We start from the raw sequence: 27,069 nt of genomic DNA, 5'->3' as shown, positions 1-27,069 counted from the left end.
TATCCTAACCCTCGCATGAAGAAGGAAAGACTCCAAGAAGCCAGGGCAGATATTGAGCGGGCAATGGCAAAAGAATGGAGGGCCTCGCACCCGGCTACCAGTACCCCACTCTGGTCAGGACCGGAAAAAACTATCATTAAGAAGATGTTACAGATCACTATACCCGTACGGGTATCCGACCTTCTATCGACCATGCCATAGTTGAGGATGGCCCTGACAAATGCAGCCGGCGACACTACCATCAGCCAGGGACACCAGATGATGACAAAACTAGATAGTACGGCTCCGGTGAAGGAACCTAGTACGAAGGCCGTGGACCCTATGCTGCTCACGGTAAGCATTGGACGAAAATTTGTTGTGGTGGAGATGGATATAATGGGACAGAAGCTCACAAACACCATTGTGGATGGCGGGTCTGGAGTCAACATGCTACCGGAAAAAACTTGGAGAGGTCTGGGCAAGCCTACCCTCTGGCCACCAACATTTCATCTCGTCGGTGCGGATCAGCACGACATCAAACCCCTTGGAACTCTCATGGCACAAAAGGTGGTGATCGGGACAACAATTCCTTCTGGACTTCATAGTCATCCCACTGGAGAGAAGGGGATGGCTGATCATGGCTAGAGCTAATCATAACTGGAAGAAGAATACACTCTCAATTGAGAGTGAAGGTCATAAGTATGTGATTGACTTGAGGAATCAGTCTGTCAGTGAAGAGCTTGCGTCGTCTGACTCCGACTTGGAGGACTCAACTAGATGGGAGTGGGGTTCAGAAGGCGAGAGAGGAGGGAGGGAACCCAATGAAGGAGTGCTGGAACTGGATGGATGCTCCAAGGATGAAACTAGTTCGCTGGCCGAACTCTTCCATTGGCAGATGGAGGACTATGAGGTCTTCCACCCGAAGTGCCACATGCTGCAACTATGCAAGATTGGGGAATCAAGTGGCGGTATGGAAGAATAGTCATTTCCACCGGAGTACGACAAGTACCAGGAGGAAATGGCACGGGTGGATGACACTCCAGCCCACCAGTTTGAACGAGACAAACCCATCAAGTACAAGTAAAGGGGTGTGGAAAAAGTTAATCTAGGCAAGGACGAGGACCCGCAGGTGGTACTCGTAGGGGACGACTGGAACCCCGTACCGAAGGCGGTGACTTTCAGGATATTTCTGGAATACAAGGACGTCTTTGCCTGGACCTACAAGGACTTGAAGGGGGTACCACCGGAATTGTGCGTATATCGCATAACCCTCGTACCAGGAGCCCAACCCGTATGGGGGAGACCGTACAGGATGAACAAGAACTACGCGGCCAAGGTGAATGAGGAAATCAACAAAATGTTGGAGGCTGGAATCATATTCAAAGTGGAAACCAGTAATTGGGTTTCCCCAATAGTCATTTCTCTCAAGAAGGAAACTAATCAGATAAGGATATGCATGGACTTCAGGTACCTAAACGCAGTAACAATCAAAGATCCATTCCCAATCCCATTCACTGACAGCATTCTGGAAGAAGTAGCTGGGCATGAATATACATGTTTCTGGATGGGTTTTTGGGATACAATCAGATAAGTATGGCAGAAGAAGATAAGCTAAAGACCACATTCGTGGTAGAGGAGGGGGTGTACGCCTACAATCGCATGTCCTTCGGGCTATGTAATGCACCGACAACCTTCCAGAGAATAATTTTACACATTTTTGACAAAATGTTTGTGGGAAATTTCAGGGCATTCTTGGATGACTGGTCGATTTTCAGTGATCAGGACACCCATCTAAAGGCACTTGGAGAATGTATGGAGAGGTGCCGGAAAGCTAGACTGGCTCTTAACCCAAAGAAGTGCAGGTTTATGGTATCGCAAGGGAAGCTTCTCGGCCACATTGTCTGTAAAGAAGGACTGAAGACAGACCCTGATAAGATAGGAGTGATTGTCAACATGGAGAACCCAACAAATGTGACAGGGGTGAAGTCATTTTTGGGACATGTTGGCTACTATCGGAGATTTATCAAAGGCTTTGCACCAGTCTCCTGGCTCCTAGATAAGCTGACAAGGAAAGGGGAACAATTCGTATGGGGTATAGAGCAAGAAGAAGCCTTCAAGGAATTAAAAGATCGACTAGTAAGTGCACCAATACTGGTATACCCGGACTGGAATAAGGAGTTTCATGTACACATCGATGCCGCCAACTTTGCGATTAGTGCTACCTTCTGATGCAGAGTCCTTGTCAATACTAAGATAGGTTCCTTCAACCAAGAACTCAAACAAGGACTCTAGCAATCCTACAAAGACTCCAAGGGGTGATTTGGATTCAGTTGGACAAGTTCCATATCACTTCCCATATCAAACAACCTAGACAATGCCCAATCCTATAATGCTTTCCAAGGGCCACTCAAGACTCACTTGAGCCACAACACCCAACAAGGTTGACACACACTTCCCAAGGCAACAATGACTTCTAACACTTTGATTTACTGTTTTCTAGGCCTAAATGACCTTTTCCAACCATTAGATAAGGTCTATTAAGAAGATATAGTGCTGCTGCTATAAATAGGCCTGTCACGCCTAGTAGCCTTGCCAGACTGAGATTTCAAGTTTTCTCCTTAATCCTCCAAAGGACCTCTGCAACTCAAGATTGATTTTGACTCCTTTTGATGAGGACTAAAACATATCCAAAGGGCTTGATCTGGTCTGAGATCTAAAGGTCACAACCCTTACTCACCTCGTAGGCCTAAGAGCCCTAATTAGGCCACTTTAACAAAGGAAGTGTACTATAAAAGTGCTGCCCCAATAAATTAATACTCGGAACATGTGGAGGGCATGAAATTAACATGAATCACCAAGTTTCAGACCCTGGTTACACCCCTAACTTCATTCATGGAACCGGTTGCACAATGAGACTAGATGGCCACATAGAGATGTCCACCCTAACACAGCAAACCCTCACCTTTTCCTGCTCCTTCCCTACAAAAGACCTTGAAAATCTTAATGTACATGGTCTTACCTTGCTTCACCCCAAAGGCCGTTCAAAACCAATGAGGTATCAGCAAGAAAACTTCATTTTTCCTTCAAAACCTAGGCAAAACTGTCAAATCCGGGTTACTTCCAGTAAAATGCACTTTTCTCTCTGATCCCGAGGAGTTAAGACCTCAGATTTGAAGCATTGGAAAGGTAACTCACACACCTTTCACATTCCACCGTTTTTATGATCTGAAAATGGCCGTACTGTACGGAATAACAATTATAGCAGCAATTTGCAGGAAAAGACACAGTTTTTATTGATTTCTTGATTAACAAAACTTGCATTCACCTTCAACAACCTTTCCTAAGGTTGGAATTTGACCTTTTATGACTCTTCCAACAGTTATCAACTACTTTTAGGAACTAACATGGCGGTTGGAGGAAGTTGCATTTTTGGATTAAAAAGTTGTCATATTTGCTTGACAACTTTTGACACTTTTTCCTCCTAAGATAGTTAAAACTCTTCAAATGCATCTTAAAATTCTTTCAAGGCATGAATAACCCCAATTACCATATACCCAAGGTGGTTTATAACACACTACCTAAGGTATTGGCTTACAAGGTAGGGTATGTTTATTACAATAAAGAAAAACATCAAATATGCAAACAAGACATGAATCCAACTAAACACCTCCATTTATGTTTGTCTCCTCAAGAGCACTTGCTGTTTGATATGTAGATGCCCCTGCATCACCCTCGCACAAGTAGGGACGCAAGGACTCGACCATTCCGTTTTCTTCGCCAGCCGACTTTTGTCAAGGGCTGAACGAAACTACAACACGATGGAGAGGGAGGCACTCGGGATGGTGTATGCAGTACAAAAGTTTCGCCACTACCTGTTGGCTACTCCGTTCACGTTTTACGTGGACCAGCAGGCACTAATGTATCTAGTAAATAAACCAATTATCCAAGGTCGAGTAAGTAGATGACTGCTACTCTTGCAAGAGTTTACCTTCACCATTATTGTGTGGCTAGGCACGTCCCATGTGATAGCCGACCAACTATCAAGGATCAGATCAGGAGAACCGACCGAAGGGGTGAACGAGGACTTTCCAGATGCACACTTGTTCCAGATTGCAGTACTACCATCGTGGTACGAGAAGATCGGCCAGTACCTCTCTACTTCCACATTTCCAAGGGAGATGCCCTCGGGGGAACGGCGAAAGCTGGCACTGAAGAGTAAGAATTTCCGGCTAATCAATGGCCTGTTATATAAGATGGGCCCCGACCAAATCCTGAAGAGATGTGTTATGGAGGAGGAAATTCCCAGCGTGTTGAAGGAAGCACATGACAGGTTGGCAGGTGGACACATGGGACTAGATGCAACTGGTACTTCTAGCCAGTCTGTGGTGGCCAACTCTACACACTGACGCCCGGGAGTGGGTGGTTGGGTGTGACACTTGCGAACGGGCAGGAAAACCACTCAAGAGGGACTTCATGCCCCTCTTTCCCACGCAGCCACAAGAGTTATTTGAACGGTGGGGTCTGGACTTTGTAGGACCCTTGAAGCCAAGTAGCATGCACAGGTGCAAATATATTGTACTAGCTACGGAGTACCACACCAAGTGGGTAGAAGCGAGGGCCTTGCCAGATAACACGGCTCTGAGTACGACACAGTTTTTGTATGAACAGATCATCACGAGGTATGGGATACCCCTTCAAATCACCCGTGACAGTGGAGTGTACTTTGTCAACCAAGTAATCCGTACCATGACCGTAGAGTTCAAAATATTTCACAATCTCTCTAGTCCGTATAACCCTCGAGCTAATGGACAGGCAGAAGCAACCAACAAGGTGTTGGTGTCAATAATTTACAAATCGTGTGGGGTGGAGTAGGAAGACTGGGAGGAAAGGCTACCAGCCGTACTCGTGGCTTACCGCACAACCTACAAGGTTACCACAGGGCATACCCCGTTCCAGCTCATGTATGGGCAGGAGGCAGTGGTACCGACCGAGTACACCATACCTAGCCTTCGGGTGGCGGTGGATAATAGACTCAGTGATGAAGAAAGCTTGATTGCAAGGCTTGACAGCCTGATGAAACTGGATCAACGAAGAATAATGGCACAATGGACAACGAAGGTAGCGCAACGACGGCGTTGGCATGACCAGCACCTATGGCGGGTCAACTTCTGGCCAGGGCAGTTGGTTTTGAAGTATAACAGCCGGAATGAACTCCGACTGGGGAAGTTTAAAGTTCGTTGGCTCGAACCCTATAAGATCAGAGAGGTCGGCCAGAAGGGGCGGTGAAGCTGTCTACTCTAGATAACAATCCAATCAGGGACCCAGTGAATGGTTCAAAGTTGAAAATCTACAAAGAATGGAACAAACCTGTGATCGGGATTAACATGTGGGATACGCCACCAAAGGGCACTAGACCATTGGCCAGAGCAAGGAAGTCGAAGAAGACCCGGTGGTCAAAGACGAACCCTATTGGAGAGATGAGGAGTGGGCAAAGCCTTTTGCAGCCATGGAAGAGCGGCTTGTGCCAAAGCAGGTGGAAGGTGTTGCGGTTCCCAGGAACCACAAGCACCTAACAAACGCATATTTTGGGGAGCCAGCTATATGGGTGCGGGTGTCAGGACATTGGAAGAAGCGGGCCCCATATGAAGGTCTTCGAGAAGGGTACGTAGCATACGATATTGATGAAGAAGCTGAAGCTCGAAGGAAAACCGATAGTGCAAATAAAGAGAAGGAACCTGAAGACCTAGAGGCAGAACTAGACTTGGAGGAGTACGGGGCAACCTTGGGTCCCTGTTTAAAAATGGTGCTGAAAACAGAAGATTTATTTATCATCGCCTCCCAGCCAGGTGAAGCGGAAGCCAGACCCAATTCATTATACCGGGTGATCCCCAATCCCGCGGGACCACCGGAGGTTGACGGAGAGAAAGTAAAATTGTACCAATAGTACGAAGGCGGTTACATTGATGGGCAATATAAAGGGGTGGGACCCGCTCCGTTAGTTCACAAGATATGGAAACTAGAGTACGTAGGGTCGTGTTGTGCACAAGAATGCTATAGGAGGCTACCGCATGTCTGTATGTGGTTGCACGATTCAGAGATAAAGCTGAAGACCCAGAATGGCCCCTCAGGAATGAAGAGGAGTAGTGGAGACGAGGACACCGACCAAGGGTTAAACAAAAGGTGGAAGGATGCCAGGACGAGTGGTAAAAGAAGAGCAAGGAAGAAATATAGTACACGAACAACAAGGAGGAAACTAAGGGGGCGAGAAAATCATTCGGCAGCATTGGTAGAGGCAATAAGCTACCCTGTGGATCACAAAGGGCCATTTGAACGATGCAAACGTGGTAAACTGAAGGTACGAAGAAGTACATTTAAAAAGTGTTGTCAAATAAAGGAATTAAAACAATTGATAAGAGACGAGATGTTAAAAATAAAAAGAAAAGAGTATATGGAGGGGATAAAAAGGCGAGGGTTGGCGAGTATTAAAAAATTAAAGTGCCAGGCAAAAGTAAGAGAAATAAGTAAGGAAAAAATACGATTGATAAAAAGGCAATTATTTTGTAAAAAATTCATAAAGTATTTAAGTCTAACCCTAACCCTGAAAAGAGCGAATGATTATAAAAACCCCCAAGACGTTCATTTTTATACAACACACAGGCAAGATTGTGCTGGTGACAGCAGAAGGACCAAGAGAAAGGGAGCGAGTCCAGAAGAAGGCGCAGCAAGGAGAATCCGTACAACGTATGGATTACACGTACAGAGGCATCCAAGACCAGACAAAGCAAGCCGTACGACGTTGCAAGCGAACCGTATGGCGATCATTACACAGTGTATGGAAAAGCCGTACAAAGTTTGGTAACTCAGAAGCCGTACAATCCACACAAGCATACCTGGAGGCGAAACCGTACGGTGAAGTCATATGGTACACGAGCAGATGACAACAGGGGAATTCGTACGGAAAGGAGGTGTCGTACGAAGAAGACAGTCAGGACTCCCGCATTGGAACTCCATACGGAAAGGTGTTGTACACAGAAGACAGACATAACTTGCACACTGGAATTCCGTACGGAAAAGAGGTGCCGTACGAAGAAGACAGTCAGAACTTGCGCGACTGTACAGACAAGGGGGGTACAAAAGACAAGGAAAATAGGACACTGTACGGAGGAGATTGGACACTGTACAACAAACGTACGAAATTGAAGACAGGTTGCAGTGCAGTACGTACGGTACTCCGTACGCGACAGGCAACGCTATAGGAGAATTTTTTTGCCATCCATACGGAGTTGGGTACAGAGTTGGCGTGCATTAGAAAAGTCGTACGGTCAGGGGAGGAAAGTATACGGGCCAATTGGTACAGTGTAGAAGCAGTAGTTGGTCTAATGGTCCGTACCAATTGGCGAGCCACACTTGCAGACCGTTATAATAACGGTCAAGGACGGGGCAAAGACAGGAAAACAGGGCAAAACAGTTGCAGTGCAACCATGACAGCTACAGATCCAGCCAGCAGCAGCATCAAGAAGGCCAAAATTAGGCCAAAAGTGCAGAAGGATCCAGAGGGAATCACGGCAGAGAATGTAGCCTTTGAGAGTGTGACTGGCAGCGAATGTCGTACCTGGTGGGAGGAAACTTTCCCCGACCATGTGATAAAGGATTCCCTCAGAAAAGCTCAGGTAGACCATGCCATCCAGATGCCCACATTCAACATCAAGGATTTTGAGTCGGTGCTGCGGACTATGGTATCCAGATACAACCCACAGGAAAGGGCTTCCATTATTCAGTTCCAGGGATGCACGGTATGAGTTTCATTCAAACCAGAAGACTTCAAGAGGGTATTTGGTATACTCGAGAAGGGGGCATTTGCAGCAAAACCAACCAAGAACCTCACCAAGGAAAAAAAGAAATGGTTGATGGATTTGGTATGTAGGGATGACCTCACAGAAGAACAATGGAAGAGTGCCTGGTCTGACCATAAGAGGTTGAAGCGTGTGTTTATCGCACCAGGAGAATGGAGAATGTTGATGGACTTGGTAAAAAGTCGCCTCACAGGAGCCAACCATGCATCCAACATAGCCGTCTGGATGATAGGGTTAATGAATGGGATTAAGTGTGGTAAAGTGTACAACTGGGGGCAACTGTTGGAGGAAACAATTCATGATTTTCTCAAGCTGGAACACAAGACATTTTACATGTGCCACCATGCCATCAGCCTATTCTTGGATGCCGTACGCCTGCAAGTGCCGCGAGAAATGTGGGAAACCTTCGAACTGCGCAGACGGGTGGAACCTAATAAGCCGACCATGTACTACTATGCCCATTTGGACACACTGGGTGACACCGCGCAGCCGGCAAAAAGGAGGAAGCTGGACGCGTCCGTAGAGGTTGAAGATGTCAGCAGCACCGAGGATTCTGAGGAAGAGGCAGAAGAGACTGAGGAGCAGGAGAGCGGCGATGAGGGGTTCCATATGGCACCACACACAGCTGTAGAGGATGAAGGGGAAGCAGAATCGTAGCAGCAGGAAGAGGAGGAAGGGGAAGATCAACATGGAGGGCTACAAGCACAATGGAAGAGCACGAGGGTGAAATTCACACCCCCAAAATTATCTTCGCCACACTTGGTACCATAGGAAGCACTTACAGTGGCCAGTTCGGTGGGGGACGTACGACCAGTAGGAGTGTTGTTCCGAAAAATCAATGAAGGAGAACCACCGACACAACGACGGGTATCACTACCACAGATCAAGTTAGCTGTACTTGCGTCAAAAGCCGTAGACGATACCAGTATGGCAGACCAGACAATGGTAGAGGAGGCCGTACCAAGGAAAGACGAGGTCACCATACAGGGAATTGGTACTAGTACGACATGTTCAGGTACTGGTACGACAAGCACTAGTACGATACCAACAGGTACTGGTACAGTACCATCATGTACTAGTACAGTACCGGTAGGTATTAGTACGCCAGGTGCTAGTATGGTACCAATGGAGAAAGATGAGATAGGGGATGTATTGATGACTGGGGATGGTCTGGAGGAGTTGGCAGTATTGGAGACATTGATGGATGAGGATATAGATGCATCGTTGGATGGGCGGTTGGGGCAGTTTGCACTCACACCTCAGCTCCCTCCCTTCCCTGCACTGCACAACATGGCTATTGGGCCGCACTAGACACAGGACAGGACTACCTCTATCACAGTCTAGGATGTGGGGATGTCTGTTGATGGGAAGCATAGGGCAACAGGAAGTGGTGGGCAGAGCCGAAAGATCAACTATGAGGGGGAAAGCGGACCATCAAGGATCACTGGCAGGACTTCACCTCACTCCACCAGATCCTAGCGATCCAGTAGCCTTGGAGAGCTACATGGGATCTCAGATGTTGCACGTGGGATGACACAGTTGACTGGGTAGATGGAAGTCGGCAACTTCGCCGATGCTGCGAAACTTTGCCACTTCATGACTTTTGGGTGTGCAGACGAGTTTGCACGCCACTTCGAGCAACAGGGGTGGCCAGACAGTAGCATGCCAAAGATGGCACAGGAATGGACGTGCATGCACCTGGTGGAAGGAGGGGGCACCTTGGGCACCACCTTCCGCAGCATGGAGGGAGCCTTCCGGGATGTGTACCTGTAGATGCGACGGACGCCAGATAGAGGAGGCCCAGTGGCTATATATAACAAAACTGGAGAAGGAAGGGGAGAAGCATGCACAGCTAGCGGTAGCAGAAAAGAACCTGCGGGATGAGCTAGAAACGAAGGTGATTACTTAGGAGGCCCGTTGCAGCATGCAGAAGGAGGTGCAAGTACTGGCAGCAAAGGTGGCCGAGCTTACCTTGAAGATAGAGCAAAAAGACAAAAAACTATTGGAAGCCACGCACATGGTGAAAAAGGCACGAGAATGGCAGCTGGTAGCAGAGAAGAACCTTCGGCTTCACACAGGGCAACAACCTTCTTCTTCGACCACTACAGGGACGCTTCCTCCCCCTTCTCCGTCCTAGTCTTTTGTTTTGTATTCTAGCTCCTATTGTCTTAGTCGTTTGGAAGACGACTACTTTTTTGGGGGGCTGATGTTAGGGGTCAATAACATATGTTAGTTGTAGTGGGGACAGGTGTTTATGTTTATGTTATGTTTGTGTTTGAGTCGCCGAGAGGTTCCCGTGGGGTAGTTGGTAGTTAGTGACGGTTGGCAACTTGGCCAACCGTCGAGTCTATATATGGTTTAGATGGAACCTCGGCAGGGAGGGTATTGTACTGGCATATTCTTGAGAATTCAATAAAGATATCATTCTTCTAGTATAGCTGTTTGTTGTTGTTACTTATGCTTTGATATATGAATGTTTTGTTACATGAATAGTTGGTACATGTGGGAAATCCTTGTTTTACCTGTGAGTTTACCAACCTCAAATTAAGGGCTAAACACACATTACTTGTATTCTTGTAACTTGTAATTACATATAAACAAATTACAAGTCGAAAGCCAATAGGACTCTAATTTGGAAAAAGTCATAGTTAGTTGGACTTCTCCCACTTTTTGCTCTCAACCCATCTCCTATATATTGGAGGGTGCTCTATGTAATAGGGATCTTTTTGGCAAGCAAGAAAAAATTTGTAGAAATTTAGAATGGTACAAACTTTGTGTTTTATACTTGTAAATTTGGCTCTCAAGCAATATAAGGAGAACATTTGTATTTTCAGACTTTGTGTTGATACTTTGTTCATATATACATTGTCTTCTTATGTATATTTTTTTGCATATACTTGAAATTCTAGTAAGGTTGTTGGAAAGAGCTTTAATCTGATTTCTTGCAGACTTTGTGTTGCAAATATTGAGGGTTAAATTAGCATAGTTAAGTATTCATGATAGGAAGAAGCTACAAGACTTTGTGCTTGTAATTGTTATTGTTCGTAGCAGTTTAGGAGTGCATTAAATTGACAGACTTTGAGTTGTTGTATGTTGCACGTTGTTACCATAATAATCATTTTAGAAGGTTGACAAGATAGTAGAAGAGTGAAGACTTTGAGCTTTTGTTTCTACATTCCCATCCCAGGGAAGTGACAAAAGACTTTGTGCTTTTATGGAAATTTCGCTTCTTATTGTATAAGTATTGTTTGTAATTGCTGAAATTTCTTCAAAGTTTCTCAATTTGTTAGTCAAAGGTGTAGCTTCTTTTCTGAAAAAAGAGAAAAGAATATCATCTTTCTGAAAAAGAGAAAAGGATGTCCCACCCAAGTTAGATTAGTATTTATAGGTTATAGTTAATTTGTAATAGTAGGAAAGGGGGAGCCTTCCCTTAGAATTAGGAGAGTTTTTAACTCATGCTGTGGCTGAAACCATAATTTTGCACGCCTTCCTAGGTGTACAAAATTTTCACCCAACAGTTTTTGGCAACTCTACTAGGGATACGATATGCATCCAAAGGCCTCACCTTTTGGTTTAAGTATACCGATGTCCTATTCATTGTAATTTATTTTCTTGTAATTTGTCAAGCTTTCACTAGGGACATGTAAAATGCCTGCTCAAGGTCCTTGTTGGAATGCTTTTGGTCCATTGAATCTGACTCCACCTTTACATGCTCTTCCTAATGGCTCGCAGAAGAATATTGCCAAGTTCTACGTGGATGGCAAACAACATCCCAATGAGCACATTGCTTCTTTCTACATTGCATGTGGGATTCTTGGAGTTGAACATGAAGATGTTTCAGTGAGATTGTTCATTGAAAATTCTTATCCTTGAGCTTTCTCTCACCCTGATGATGGATCACAGAGTGTGATCCAAAACGTTGATGCAAAAAAACCACACACGGTCAAAACCAGAAGCAAGAACATTAACTATCATGGATTGTGGAAAAATAATTCGTTTTACACTCCAAGGTGCTACTGCTGATTGGTTCTAACACCTTGCACTAGAGACCATCACAAACTGGGCTTCTCTTAGAATAAAGTTTGAAAAGAGGTTCAAGTCTGTAGAAGATGCTCATGCATTGTTAGCAAAGTTGACTCAAATGACAAAGGAGCCACATGAACCCATGCGAGAGTTTATGGATAAATTTAACAAGCTGTCTAATAGAATTCCAATAGTGGCTCAACCCATTGCTGAAAATTTGAAGTGCTTCTTCATCAACGCTCAATCACTTGAGGCGAGTTTTTTGTTGAGAAGGGCAGTTTTGAGAGACCTTGTAGCAGCACAAACCTTGGCAATTGAGATTGAAGATGATCTTATCCTTGCGGGTAAGATAAAGATAGAGTCAAATGGGTCCAAAGAAAACACTTCTTTGGAATCATCTTCTACCAACATGACATATCCCATGGTGCAGAGATTGGCTAATGAGCTGCTTGCCCCCCAAAAACAAATAGCTCAAGATATATTCTCTTCACCTTACAAAGACATTCCAAGGAGGCTGTATCCAAATATTGCTTCTAGTTATGTAACTAGTAATTAGAACAAGCTCCCTACCACCAAAAAAGCTTGTACTTGAAGCACCACCAACAAATGCAGCAGTGGGGAATTCTAAATCTAAACAAAGTGATCTTGCTAATCTCTTCCAAGTGGAGAAAGCAGACATAGCTAGCAACTCTCATATATGGTTAGTGCGTTATCAAGGAGCTGTTAAGCAAGATACCATGGGGAATAAACAACACGAGGTTGAAGGCCAATTTTCAAAGGTGTTGGTGAAGGAGGATCATCACATCATGAGATGTGAAAAGATGGACATGCATGAAGGTACTAGTCAAGTTGAACAAAATGAGAAGAATGCATCTATATTTCAAGGTCATGAACTTGATCATATTATGCAAGAGAGAACTACCAAAGAACTTCATAAAGAACTTTTCACAAACATAATAGAGGAGTTTTTCTTAAGTCTTGATGGCAACTCTCCCAAATCTGAAGTTGGTGAACAACGTGATGAAGCAAGTAGTGCAGCCATATTTTCACTTGGATCAAAAGAGGAAACTCATTCCACTTAGCATGCGGTTGTGGTTGAGGAATCAATTGATAAAGGCACAACAGGCAAGAAGAGGTCAGAGTTTGGATGTCCTATAAGACATCTATCTTGGTTGGAAGTCAACAAGACATCAAAGGCCGCACTTGTTCTTGAACATGAAGATACAGTTGAGAGTGAGGCCAAAGATGTATTGGTAGGTGAGCAAGAACAGTCTTGGTTCATTGGTTCACTTTGGTGCAGCAATAAATATAATCCATTAGAGGTGGCAAGTGCATTTGTTCATTTCTTCTAGAAAGTGGTGCACCAAGCTATGGTACAACTGTTTGTGCTTCAACAGGTTGTGGCTACTTATGATCATGTAATACAATCTATCTTGCTAAAGACAGGTAACTACTTTGGAGTACCCGTTAATGGTTTCATTTGAAGAAGTTTCCATTGTTGTTTAGTCTAGGTTAGGTTAATTTCCCTCTCCAATAAGTCAAGTTGCACAAAGTTGAGTCGTGTTTGGTTTTAGTCAAGTTGCGTCATCCTTTTTGTTTTCAGTATCTTTTGTTGCTTGACTATGTAGCCCAATGGATGGACAAAGACACTTAGAGTTCTGGATTCTACCCCCTTCAATCGTTCCAATGATAAAATGAAGTTCCCCAATCAAAGCCAGTTGTTGTCTCAATTTTTGAACTTTCAAAAATTGACAACCCCTACAAATTTTTACTCAAAATTCGTAATTTTCTTCTCTAAGGCACTTTTTACGAGGTTTAAAACTCGTATTTGTTAATGTCAAATCATTAGAGGGTGTGTTTGTCATTGTTGTCCAAGTTTTGGTTGGCCTTTGTTTTTGTTTTCTTAGCCTTTTGCTAAATTTCGGGTTTCGAGTTCCTCTCTACAAGTAGGAACTTTTTACTCAAATTGCAAGTCAATTAACTTTACTTGTAAACGGGTCTTAGAAACCCGATTACAAGTTACTTGCAAGGTTAGGTCTTTGAAACACCATCACAACTTGTATTGCATTATTACTTGCAAGTCGGTTCTTAAGATCTGAAATGCAACTTCAAACCTATAACACTTGCAATCGGGTCTTTAGGACCCGACTGCAACTAAAGTCCCTTTGGTTGTGCGTTTTTGTCAAAGTCAAGTTAGGTTTTGAGTCCAAAATTGCAAGTGTCTTGGTATTCCATATGTAGTTCAGGCCTTAAAACCCAAATTACATGAGTTTTGTTGTTCGTTGTTTGAGATCAGATCTCTAGACCTACATTGCAAGTACCTATAATTGCAATTCCATATGTAGGCTGGGATACTCTTATTCCTGTGTTGTTCCTTTGCAAGATCGATACTTGTAGTCAGGTATCTAGGACCCGACTACAAGGAGACACACTTTGTTCACTTGCAATTGAGTCCTAGAGACCTGATTGCAAGGGGTCTCAATGCATGTAAATACATTGACAAAAGTAGTGTTATGCGACAAAAACTAATGACTTTCACTATCACAGTGGCCAATAAGGAATGTTTATTATCTTCAAGTTCAGTGGTTGATCTTCATAAGGTCACTATCATTACCATTCATGGTCAAATGATGCAAGTTGATGTTCCTGGACAAATACCCTCACTGATCTTGAATACTTCAATTGCCAACAACATGAAGACCTCTTAGACAGAGGATGATGTAAATAGAGTCGTGTCTTGGACACTTAGATTAGTTTCAATTATGCATTTGTAATTTAGATTTGACAAATTACATGCAATGCCAAAAAATGTAATTGCAAGTAATCATATTACTTGTATTCTTGTAACTTGTAATTACATGTAAACAAATTACAAGTCAAAAGACAGTAGGATTGTGATTTGGAATAAGCCATAGTTAGTTGTGGAATAAGTCTTAATTAGTTCGACTTCTCTCACTTTTTGCTTTTAGCCCCTATCCTATATATTGGGGGGTGCTTTATGTAATAGGGATCTTTTTGCAAGCATGAAAAACTCTGCAAAAGTTTACAGCGATAAAACTTTGTGTTTTATACTTTTAAATTTGGCTCTCAAGCAATATAAGGAGAACATTTGAGTTTTCAGACTTTGTGTTGATACTTTGTTCATATATACATTGTGTTAGGCCACAATGATATATTTTTTTGAGCTTTGATCTGATTTCTTGCAGACTTTGTGCTGCAAATATTGAGTGTTAAATTAGCATAGTTAAGTGTTCAGGGTAGGAAGAAGCTACAAGACTTTGTGCTTGTAATTGTTCTTGTTCATAGCAGTTTAGGAGTGCATTATATTGACTGTTGTATGTTGTATGTTGTTACCATAATAATCATTTTATAAGTTTGATAGGATAGAAGAAGAGTGAAGACTTTAGTTGTCCTCATTTTTGTTTTCAAAACTGAAGGACCATTACATGAAATTTTTGTGAAAAAAATGAAAATTTTACTCAATGGCATGCTTCCCGAGGCAGAATTTCGATTAATCCTTGGACTGGCTTAATCCTCAATCCATCCTCGAAGTACGTTTCGAATTTCGTCAAATTCTGGGTTCGTTTGCTATGTCTTTCCTTCAATTTCGGGTTTTAAAATCCCGACTGCAGGTGGAGAATTTTCTTCAAACTGCAAGTTTTAATGATATTCATTGTTTTGGTCTTTGTAGGGGAATTTTTGGCTTATTACATGTACACTTTTATTTAAAAGATGTTACTTGTAATTTGTTTTAAATTTCCCCTTTGTTTGTTTTTATTATTTTTATTGTTTTTGGTCTTGTTTAGTTAAAATAGGGATTTTTTGGCTAAATTACAAGTAAACTTGTAGTTCTCTCCAAAAACCCCTACTTTAATGGTTTTTACTTGTAAAAGGAATTTTAAACCCCTATTACATATGTGCAAGTAAGTTATAACTTGTTGTAGGGGTTTTATTTCCCTTTTACAAGTGCATAAAACTTGCATCTCTCTCCAAAAATCCCAATTTTGCCTTGTAAGTGAAAAAGTGACAATTTAAAACTTGCACTTTGGTCTAAAAAACTCGATTTTGCTTATAAAGTGCATTTTTGACATTTTAAACTTGCTATTTGGCCAAAAAATCCCGATTTTGCCTAACATGTTGAAAAAGTGAAATTTTAAACTTGTTATATCCTCTAAAAAACCCGATTTTCATTGTTTCATGCATTTTAAACTTGCTATTTGTTCCAAAAAACCCGAATTGCAAGGAAAAACGTTTTTTTGAGGATTTTAGGCAAATTTTTGTGGAGATTTTTTGGGAGATAGAAGGCGTTTTGGATTCCTCCCTATTTTTATGCATTTTCAAACACCTTTCATGCCACGTGGAGGTTAAGATTGCTGGTTTTTAGCTTTATAACAGTAGCCACGTTTTTTCAAAAAACCACGTTTTTTTGCCATTTGGAATGCCACGAATCAGCAATGTTATGAATCGTTTTGGTTTGGTATGCTAAGGTATTGAGGTTAGAAAGAGTCTTGGCCATTTTCCATGCCATTTCTCATGCATTTGCTGCCACGTTTTTCAGTTTTGGGTATTTTTTCAAAAACGTGGCTAGGGTTTTGGAATACGGTTAATTTCTTTTTAAGAGATATTCTTCTTTATTTCAAAGATTAATCATCTTTTTGAAGAAGGCATTTTCAGTTTGGAGCAAGGTAAGATTTCTTTTCTTCTTGTTTCATTTTTCTTGTCTTTTTTGTTTTCTTATTTTCTTCTTGTTTCATTTTTCTTGTTTTCAAATGTGTTGGTTCTTCCCCAAAAATCAGATTTTGTGAGAGAGATTTTCCCCTTTGTAAAGCAATTTTAGAATTGCATTGTTCTTCCCCATTTTCCCTCTTTACTTGTATTCGGGATTTTAAATCCCGATTACAAGTTGGATGAAAATAATTGTTCTTCCCTTACGGATAAAAGATTTAACCATCTTTTGTTGAAATTCCAAGTTGCAAAGATGAAAAAATACCCATTCTTTCAAAATTGGGTTTCTAGAACCGGATTACATGTTGAAAGTTCTTCTCATTTTCTTGAAGATGATCTTCTCAAAATCTTTTCATATTCATTTCCATCATCTGTACATACCATTTCATCCACTCATTTCACACCTTCATTCATTTTCCCCATTTAAAGTCTACTTGCAGTCAGCCATCCAGAACCCGAAATTGGTCCAAAATGCACTCAAAAAACACTTGAAAATGAGTTCTAAAAGTCCGATTACAAGTGCAAACTTGTAGGTACCCATTACGCATATGAAGTTGCATGTTTGTTCCCACACTTGCAAGTTAATGCTCTTGTTTTCCCCACACATGTAATGCAACTTCCAAAACCCGAAATTCACTTGTGAGCCCATTTTTGCATCAATTTATCCCTTCCCTTGTCAGTCCGGTTTGCACACACGATCTACCAAATCAATGGATTAAGGCATGGGCCTTATTTTGCAATCAAATTTAAAGAATGAAGGATGATACAAAGAAGAAATACAACAACAATTTAAGGTTGAGAGCATAAAATGCTTTCAAGACAAAGATGGTCATGACATAAAAAGAGGAAGGCCGCCCTTTCCCTCTTGAAAAGCCAGTACTACCCCAAGCAAGAAGACAAGGATGCAAGTTCCCGTTCCGGTTTAAGATATCTTTACCAATCTAGAATACTTCAACTTCTAGCATCCTGAAGCGACATGAAGACCATCACAGACAAAGGATGATGCAGTTAGAGTCGTGTCTTTAGACACATGGAATAATTTTAGTTATGCATTTATAATTTTGTTTTAACAAGTTACATGTAAAAGTATTTTTTGTAAAATGCAAGTTACACATTACTTGCACTTTTGTAATTGCATGTAAGACAACTACAAGTTGTGTCCGATTAGGACTGTAGTTGGAATAAGTCTTAGTTAGTTGGAGTAACTCTTAGTTAGTTAATGAAGTCTCAGTTAGTTATTGAATGAGTCTTGGTGGTTGAGAGAATCTCTCAAGTTAGTTAGGATCCTCCCACCTTTTTCTCAAGGCTCCTCTTCTATAAATACTTGAGGAGTCCATTGTAATTATCATCTTTTGGGAAAGCAAGCAAAAACTCTACCAAATTTACAGCAAGAAGTCTTTGAGCTTATGTATGTGGATTGAAAGTTTTTGAAGAATAATAAAGAAGGATTACTCAAGTTTTGAGTCTTTGAGCTACATGTTTGAGTTTGAATCTTTTTATTTCTTCTATGCAAAGTGTTTCTAAAGGAGCTTAGTCCAATTTGATTTGAAGTCTTTGAGCTGCAAATAGAGAAGATTAATTAAAATAGGAAACTCTCTTGAAGGAGCAGCAAGTCTTTGAGCTTGCGTCTATTCTTGAGGAAAAATTACTGTTTGATAAGAAATAGCAGCAAGTCTTTGAGCTTGCATTAGTTCTTGTCTTTTTGTTGAAAGAATAGATTATTCCTGTCTTTGAGTTGTTATCTTTTATTCGTTGTAAAATTTAGTATAGCAAAGGTTAGATAGGACTTCCAATAGTCAAGTCTTTGAGCTTGATATTGCTGTCCCGTCCCAAAGGAAGTGACAGAAGTCTTTGCGCTTTCAGGAAACTTCATTTCCTTTCTCTCATTTCACTTGAAAGTAGTTACTGTTCATATTCAATCGCTATCCTTTTCTGTGAAGAGAAAAGGATATTGTCTTTCTTGAAGAAAGAAGGAAGACTGCTGTACCATCCTATTTTTATTTCAGTTTTAGTTAGATAGGGGGAGCCTTCCCTTAATTAGGAGAGTTTTTACTTGTGTGCTGTGGTTGAAACCACAATTTTGTATATTTCCCCAAGTGTACAAAATTTTCAACCAACAACTTTGATCTTTTGTTTCTACATTCTTGTCCCGGGGAGGCGATGAAAGACTCTGTTCTTTTATGGAAACTTCGCTTCTTATTGTATAAGCATTGTTTGTAATTGTTGAAATTCTTGAAAGTTTCTTAATTTGTTACTCTAAGTTGTTTCTTTTATGAAAAAAGAGGAAAGAATATCATCTTTCTAAAAAAGAGACAAGTATGTTGTCCCATCCAAGTTAGATTAGTATTTATAGGTTATGGTTAATTTGTAATAGTAGGAAAGGGGGAGCCTTCCCTTAGAATTAGGAGAGTTTTTAACTCACACACTGTGTAATATCTTGGATATTTTTTTTGTTTTTTAAGACCAATAAAAATCATCAACCAACAGAGAACCGGTTAAGGTTAGAAAACATAAACTCAAAGGTTGCTGAAAAATGCAACCCTTCCACTTTTTGATCACCAAGTGCCCAACATGGGAGGGTGAGAGCATACGATGAATAGGGGATCGTTAGATCTCAAATCTGCTGAAAAGATAAAGTGAATACAATACTGGGCGGCAAGCCAACCCCTTCGGCTTATCTAGCGGGAAAGCAAGAAACTTGGCGGTGAACCAACCAAGAGAAACATACAACAGACACAAATCACTCAACCGCAACTCAACTCGACTGCTTATGCAGTGGGAGGATTGAATTACAATTTAACTGATATAGGCGGCAAGCCAGCCTCTTCCACTTTTCAGTGAGATGAGAGTTTACAAGCCAGAATGGGTTAGTAGTACTACTACTTAACCTTACAATAACAGAGAGAGTGAGAGAAGAATAGTAATGCCGAACATCAAAGATAATAAACGTGAAATTCTGCTAACATCAAAACTGTAGGCTGGAAATGCATAACCAACAGCCTATGAACCCACTAAAACACTCATATCTCTCTCAAAACTCACCCAATTCACCCTAAAACAGTTCTAAACCAACAATATACCAGCAACGATGAAAACAAACCCAAAGGAAGCTAACAAAACACCCTCATTTATTTGGCACGCATCCCAATGCACTCCCTAAACCCAACACCTAACCAGAGAATTTCGATTTACTCTAATAAATTCAATGCTCAATAAAACGGGCCACAAACTTACAGAATGTATCGCCAGTAGCAGTAAAGATGAATGAGCCGGTACCCAAAATGATAGAATTGCCAGGCCAAGAGGTATGAGCAAAATACAATTTCAGCATCTCCGTGACCAACAACCAGAAAACACTCCAATCCAACAACAAACACTCCACAATCTGCAAAACTCACTCACCAACAACATTGGAAACACCAGGACACAGCTAGGTACTATCTTCCAAGTACGGAACTGAGACTTAGCTAGGAAGCCACACTTCGTAGCTCAGATTTTTGAGTCGCCAAACCGACAGCATAACGATGCAATTTTAATAAGATAACAAAATGAGAGCCCAAGGCTCTTATTTATAACTTGTTACTCCACCAAATTCAAATGTAAATAGTCACACATACGCCCAAATTCATCCTTCCCATTTGCATTTCATTTACCCAAGTGGACCCCAAGGATGGTGCCATACTTCAAGTCAAACTTCATGCCAAACAAGCAAGGACCGATTTTTGACTTAGCAAATACTTTGTTGAATAAAATAATATCTCCCATTACAAATATTGGCGTCCCCCTTCCAGACATAAACAATTCGCCTAGCACTTAGGAGACATCATGTTATGCGCAATTTCCAAAGTCATTAATCAGTAGTAAAAATAATCAAATTAATTAAATATTAAACCTTAGGATAAGGAAATAATATTTAATTACATCACTTATGACTCCAATACTGATTATTAACAAAAACTAGGATGAAGTAGAGCAAGGAAGACCACTGAACTGCTGCAGGATCGGGACCCTGTCCACTGCCAAAAATAGAAACATTCCATACTGCCACTTACTAAAAATAGTAAGTCATGAACTACTGCTCTGAAAATCATGATCTTTGCACCCAGTGATAGAGCATGGAGAGCTCAGTAGGACAGTATCACCAAAACAACCAACCCCTGACTTACTAAAAATAGTAAGTTCTCGCCTCATCAATATTTGACCCTCATTCTTCATTCCACATGGCCTACGGGTCTCAGGAATAGGCCAATGGACCACTGGAAGTACATCAACGAGAAGGGGACATTACACGTTGTGGCTGAAACCATAATTTTGCACACCTTCCAGGTGTACAAAATTTTCACCTAGCATGAGATAGCCTTGAGGTTGTAGTAAAAATGGAGGTAAGAGAACCACGCCTTGGGCCTTCACAAGGTGGACTTGCAACTTAGGCAATAACTTCGAGTGTTTATCAAAGCAACCAAAATACCAGACTCCGATTCTGATTCTACCTCTCTTTGGAACGAGTAGGGAGCTTCTTTATATAGGCTCAAGAAAATCAATAAAGATCACAATTGAGGGAGGCTAACTAGGTAATCAAGAGCATGATTTGAGGGAACTCAAGAGTTAACAGAAAGTAGGTGGATCTTAAAATAAATGAACTATTTGTTCTCATTAAGAAAAAAAATGGTGGAAAAGTGGATGAAAAAAGAAGATTTTCCCACCATTTTAGAGAACAAGCTAGCTATTTTTGAGATCTAGGTTGCCCAAACAACCATGGATGACATAAGGGTGACCTAGAAATTTGGGTAAATTTGGGGGATTAGAGAAAAAAAATGGCTCATGAAGGTATGATGAGCAAAAGGTTGGTAGAGGAGGCTAGGGAGGAAGAGCTAAGGATAAGTGAGTCCTAAAGGATAAGTGGACACTTATATCAAGACTAGAAAGGTAGAGAGAAAGTACTCATTCATTCCACGAGTCGTGAGCTAAATTGTCTGATTGTCATGGGCTGTCATGTTGGTCCATACAATTTCGGGCACTTTCAGCAACTAGGATGATTTCAGCAGAAAAGCATGAATCATCATAAATAGAGATGATTTTGGTGATGCAGATCACACGCCTAGCATCATCTTCTGTCCAAATCAGCTTCATTTAAGCCTCCCATTGTCAAAAAGGGTCACATGATTTTCTTGATTGGTATCGTTTTCCCATGCACATTTTTTCAAACACTTGGCAGTCATGATCTTGCTTGGAAATGGGTAGACATAATGGAGGGTTGTAAATGGCCCAACAAGAAGTCAAAGCTATTATAGTAGGCAGCCAAACAGAGTTAATAATTGAATTCATTCTCTCAAATCATTATGTGGCATTTAGAGCCAATGAATCGACCCCAAAAATACCTACAGATTTGGGGATGTGGATGAAGAAACAAGGGCAGGTCCTTCATCTGAATCTTGCTCTAAATCATGACCAGAGGAGAACATTCAAGCAAGGAAAGGGTAAAAAACAGGGCAGGCCAAGAGTAAGAAGCGGCCAATCATCTAGTGTAGGACATGGGGAAAATAGGGGAAAATAGAGAAGAATCAGAGAGAAGAGAATATAATTGATCCTTGGGCATAGAATATTCCTATGCCATTTTTTTTAATGTTATAGTTTAAGGTTTTTCTCAGCAGTTTTGTAAGCTTTTGAAGGCAGATTACCATATTAACACCTTGATTTTGTAGTTGTTTAGGTCTAGTGTTTGAATGTTATCTAAGAAATGTTTAGGCTGCTAGATTAAGAGGTCTTTCATTGGACCACTTTGCTTAGACTACACCAATATATAGGGAAAAAAGAAATTTATATTTAAAATGTCGAGCAATTTACTTGGGACCAAAATAATTGTGTGCCCATTTAAAATAAGTGCCAACAACATGAAAGAATATGGAAGGCATTTAAAAAAAAAAAATTAATGTGGATAAGATGTCCAGACTTACTGTATCGAGTATTCGAAACGAGAGCTTCTTATTTGGAAAGATCACCTGCAAGGAATAATATTATAATAATGAACATCAAGCAAAATTAACAAGAATGATTTCTAAAACATCATAAGAGTGACAGATGAAAATTCAAAATCATTTTACGATACAGTTCACATTCTTATAATGGTGAAAGTGCAAGAAAATAACTAGCACTGAAGCACACAATTTAATATTTAAAATACTGACTTTAAGATCTGGTAGAGGAATCCTTTTGTATATTTTCAACTGTACGGTGGGAATATCATAGCTCTTCTCAACCTCTTTCCTGTCCACTGCCATAGTGTACAATAAAACTAATTCTTTGAATGCTGGCTCCTGAAAGTATATCAGCATCAAGACTTAGTAACATCCTTGAAACTATTATCAACAGCGCAGAATGCATACTTGTCCTTGTAATGTTCTTCCTGTCTAAAGCTTGGTAATTGCACTGAAATAAGTGGTGTCTGTCATATACTTTACGCTATATAAACAGGTATTGTAGGTCTATATGCATAAATCATGCTTGTACAACACAGAATGAACTGGATTTAGATTGCATCATATCATATGATATATGATAGAAAATTAACTGACATCATGGACAATCAACAGCTAAATGATGTGCTAGTAATAAAACAAAAAAAATTCTGGATTCTAACTTATCATAATCTCAAGACTCATTGCTTCCTTCACAGTAACCTATGCCTTTTTAAAACTATTAAAACCAGTTACAATGCACGATTGAATTGTTAAGCTACAAGTACCTGCAAAGTTGATCGTGAAAACAGAACCGAAAACGCTGCCTGAATTTGTCTCCAGATGTCATTTCCACAAATTTCCTTTGTTGCAGGTTTCCAGATATCCTTTAGTGAGACCCTTGACAAAAAATTTGGCCTGACTAAGACATTCATTCCAGTCTTAGAAACAGTAAATATATCAGAGACTTTCACAATAAATTGGCACTTACTCTATGCATATCAGCTTCACTACCTATGCACCTCTTCACATATAGAGGGATGTTTCACATTTTGATAAATAATAAGAAAGGAGCCACATATCAAATATGTACAATTCAGAGGACATGTATGATGTTTCTATTGTTTTGAGTTTTCATTTCTTTACAATCCATGAGATGTATCACATAAAGAATTCAGAGTTTCAAAATAGATTTTAAGGATATGAAAAAAGGAAGAAAAGTCTGCAGTCATATTAAAAACAAAACTTTTTGAATAGAAATTCCTTTTATGAAAACTAACCTATTTAGAGAGATTGAAACACAAGAAGATTCAATAAGAGTAAAAAATCCAACAGATTAAGAGAAACATTGAAGGATAAGGTACAAAGGATTGCAATCAAGCACAGTTAATATCTCTGGATGATAGTGGTAAACATTCCGACCAATTCAACTATTTAAACCTCTTAGTACATTGTATCATACAAATTAGCGAAATAGTCTATTCTTAAAATTATTTTCTAAATTTAATGCAATCAAAATTAAAAATCACTTCGGACCTTAAATATGGGTCTGATGATGAACTGTAACTGTCAAGCATAACAGATGCTGCTGGTTGTGTTGGAAGAAGGCCCATCCAAACAAGCAGTTTTCTAAGGAGCCTCCCACGAGAACCAGCAGAAGATAAAATACTTTCATATCGAGGAACTGCCTGTTGTGCAGCAAGATAAATTGGCAACTCATTTTCTGCTTCCATGTTTGATGTACACTTTTCTTGCAGAGGGCCATTCTGGTGAACACTTCTTGATTGCTGTACCCTGTTTGGCCATAGTGGTTCTTTCAACCAAATCTTAATTCCTTCAACCCATGTCTTTGCTAGTTCATTTTTTCCAAGGTTTTTCCATTTCTGTCATTTTCCATGCAGATAATATTACTAAATATAACAAATAGTTCATCATCTGAAAAAATATTTTAGTAGGATAACTAGCATGTTGACAAATCTCTCTATTTTCTCTCTTATAGACACATGCATAGATGCAGATGAAAATTTACCAGAGATTTTCCATAAAAAAACAGCTGCTAGAGGTTATAGTCATTAAGATTTCAACGCAATGGCTATGGAAATAATCATGTTTGAAGTTCTACTTGCAGCAAAAAGGTAAAAAAAATAACTTGTTATAATAAAAAAATTACAGTAGCATTTTAGAATATGATTTGGCTATTTTCCGAGTTTTAAAAGCCAAAATCGGAAACATAAAAAATAAAACTCAATAGGCTGTAAAGACAAACAAGACCATCAGGAGGTTCAGATTTAATAGTAAAATCAAAATAATACCAGAAGTCTAAAAGCAGATTTTCAAATCTAAAACTGATATGAAACCTAGTGCTATTGCTATCATTCTTGCCAGCACTACTGTAAAAAAGCATTAAAATACTGGAGGAGAAAAATGAATGCAAGAGAAACCTGTGTCTATATCTCAGTTTTCCAATGCTGTCTCACCGTTATTCAAGCAAGCAAGTGGACACCCTTAGGTTAGAACATAGAAGTGAGGAACGACCAAGAAGTGATGATCAATCTGAGATGAGGTGCTTGATGAAGATGATTCAAGGTCTAAGCGAGGATGAAGAAAAAGCAAACATAAAGTCAATCCTATGAAGAGATTACTTTACACTTGGTGAAATCAATAAGTGATGAGGTCAAAGTGAGTTATCCATGACTCACCAAAATCCACGACTTTGAAGACCTTGGTGATGATGCTATATGAAAGTGGCAATGAGTGAGTTTACCCCTTTAAATCCTCCAAGTTTACAAGCAAAGGCACTGAAAAGATCAAACAATGAAGCAATCATCTCGAAGTGGAAGCCCATGAGTTTGTCCTTGAGTCACCAAAATCCACAACTCACGGAAATCCACGACCTATGGAAATCCACGACTTAGGGGGTCATGTAAGGCAGTGATGAAGGTAAGTTGCAAGGTCCCAATGTCTTGATGGGCAATAATGAAAATGCCTTGGAGTGAATTGGGTGAAGATATCTTGATGGTGAAGGTGAATGATAGCGATCAATTCATGAATTGAGACTATCCTCCACTTGCAAAAACCCGCACCTAAAGCTTGAAAATGGCAAAGTTGATCCATGAAGTGAAGAAATGATGAACTAACTCAATCCTTGCTTGGAGAATGAAGATCAACATCATATTGAGGGTGAATTGATCGGCTAAGTGTTGGAGTTGGCGAGATTGAATAGTGATGATGACTATCCTACACTCGCTAAAATCCACGCCCTTCAAGAATCTATGCCCCTCCAAAATCCACGAGCTAGAGAAATCCACGACTTGGAGGTGGATGTGAGCAAGTTTATCCTTGGGATGATAAAATCCACGACTTGATAAAGGTAAGTGCAACATCATGATGTTTGAACAAATGAGTGACTAAGCAAGATGAGTTCATGAAGAAGTGAAGGGATCAATGCAATCAACAACTTAGAAGAAGGTAAGCGAATTATCCTTGGGTCTCCAAAATCCACAAGCCTCCAAAATCAACACCCTTCAAGGATCCATGCCCTTCAAAAATCCACGATGGTCCAAAATCCACAACCAAGGGTTAGGTGGCAATGAGTAGCACTAAGGCAAGCAAGTCGGCCTTTGAGATAACTGTTTTAATTCAAATTTAAAAAAGAAGCATGTTGGCTATACATTGAAAGTTGAAACATTGCAAAACATGAAATGAAGGGTCTGTTGTCCTCATTTTTGTAAATGAAAAATGAGAAGCAACCCCCTTGAATTTTTATTAAAATTCATCCTTTTGAGTCTTTTTGCATGCTTCCCAAGGTTGAAATTTGTCTCAAATTTTGCCTATTTTGGTTGTGTACCTTTTCTTTGGTTTTCTTTGGATAGTTTTTAATTGCTTTAAGTCTTCTTTTTTGCACCTTTAGTGCAAAATTGGGTTTCAGAGGTCACATTGCAAGTTGGGGGTCTCTCCAAGTGTATTGCAAGTGAAATCTATTCACTTGTAATCGGGTCTCTAAGACTTGATTACAAGTATAAGGGTTTTTTGTTGGAGTTTTTCCACTTTCAAAAATATCATTATAATAAGCTCTAATCAGGTCTTAAGCATCATAATGCAAGTTTTTGTAATGCAATTGTTTTCCTTACTTGCAATCAGGTTATAATAACCTGATTACAAGAGATTTGTTTTTATTTTTGTTTTAAAATCACTTGTAGTCGGATGTTTGAAACCCGACTACAAGTCTTTTTCTTTTCCTAAGCACTTGTGGTCGAGTTCATATAACGCAATCATATGTAGGAGTGTGTTCTTCATGTTTTTCACTTGCAAATTTTGAAGGTCCATTCCCTTGGTCTTTCTCTGCGATTGTTTAGGAGAGCAATTGATGCAAAAGTGATTGTATCCAAAGGGAAGTCTCTTCCATATCGCCTATAAGTGCGTGATTGATCCTTGGAAGTTTGTAAAGTTTTGTTGCTTCGTTGCTTCTTCTAGTTGTTTTCTTGATTCAGTGGATTCATCTTTTCCGTGTTGCAGATTCTTGTTCAATGTCAGAG

The 27,069-nt window shown here is 40.4% G+C and overlaps 1 protein-coding gene across 2 annotated transcripts in view; it reads right to left on the bottom strand.

Moving 5' to 3' along the window:
- Window positions 1-27,069, bottom strand: part of LOC131066456 (uncharacterized) — a 316,657-nt gene that overhangs the window by 107,362 nt on the left and 182,226 nt on the right. For both annotated transcript variants that reach the window (XR_009111667.2, XM_058001209.2), the window contains exons 5-8: window positions 24,071-24,417; window positions 23,323-23,452; window positions 22,766-22,894; window positions 22,535-22,579 (exon numbers count right to left, since the gene is read on the bottom strand). Coding sequence is in view for 1 of the 2 variants with exons in the window: in XM_058001209.2 (XP_057857192.2) it covers window positions 22,535-22,579; window positions 22,766-22,894; window positions 23,323-23,452; window positions 24,071-24,417 (651 nt within the window). In the remaining variant the exon portion in view is untranslated. The remainder of the gene's footprint in view (window positions 1-22,534; window positions 22,580-22,765; window positions 22,895-23,322; window positions 23,453-24,070; window positions 24,418-27,069) is intronic.

This window comes from Cryptomeria japonica, chromosome 11 (assembly GCF_030272615.1).
Source record: "Cryptomeria japonica chromosome 11, Sugi_1.0, whole genome shotgun sequence".
Taxonomy (NCBI): domain Eukaryota; kingdom Viridiplantae; phylum Streptophyta; class Pinopsida; order Cupressales; family Cupressaceae; genus Cryptomeria; species Cryptomeria japonica.
The sequence above is the reverse complement of the archived record's forward strand: the minus strand, read 5'-3'. Positions and strand labels throughout refer to the sequence as shown.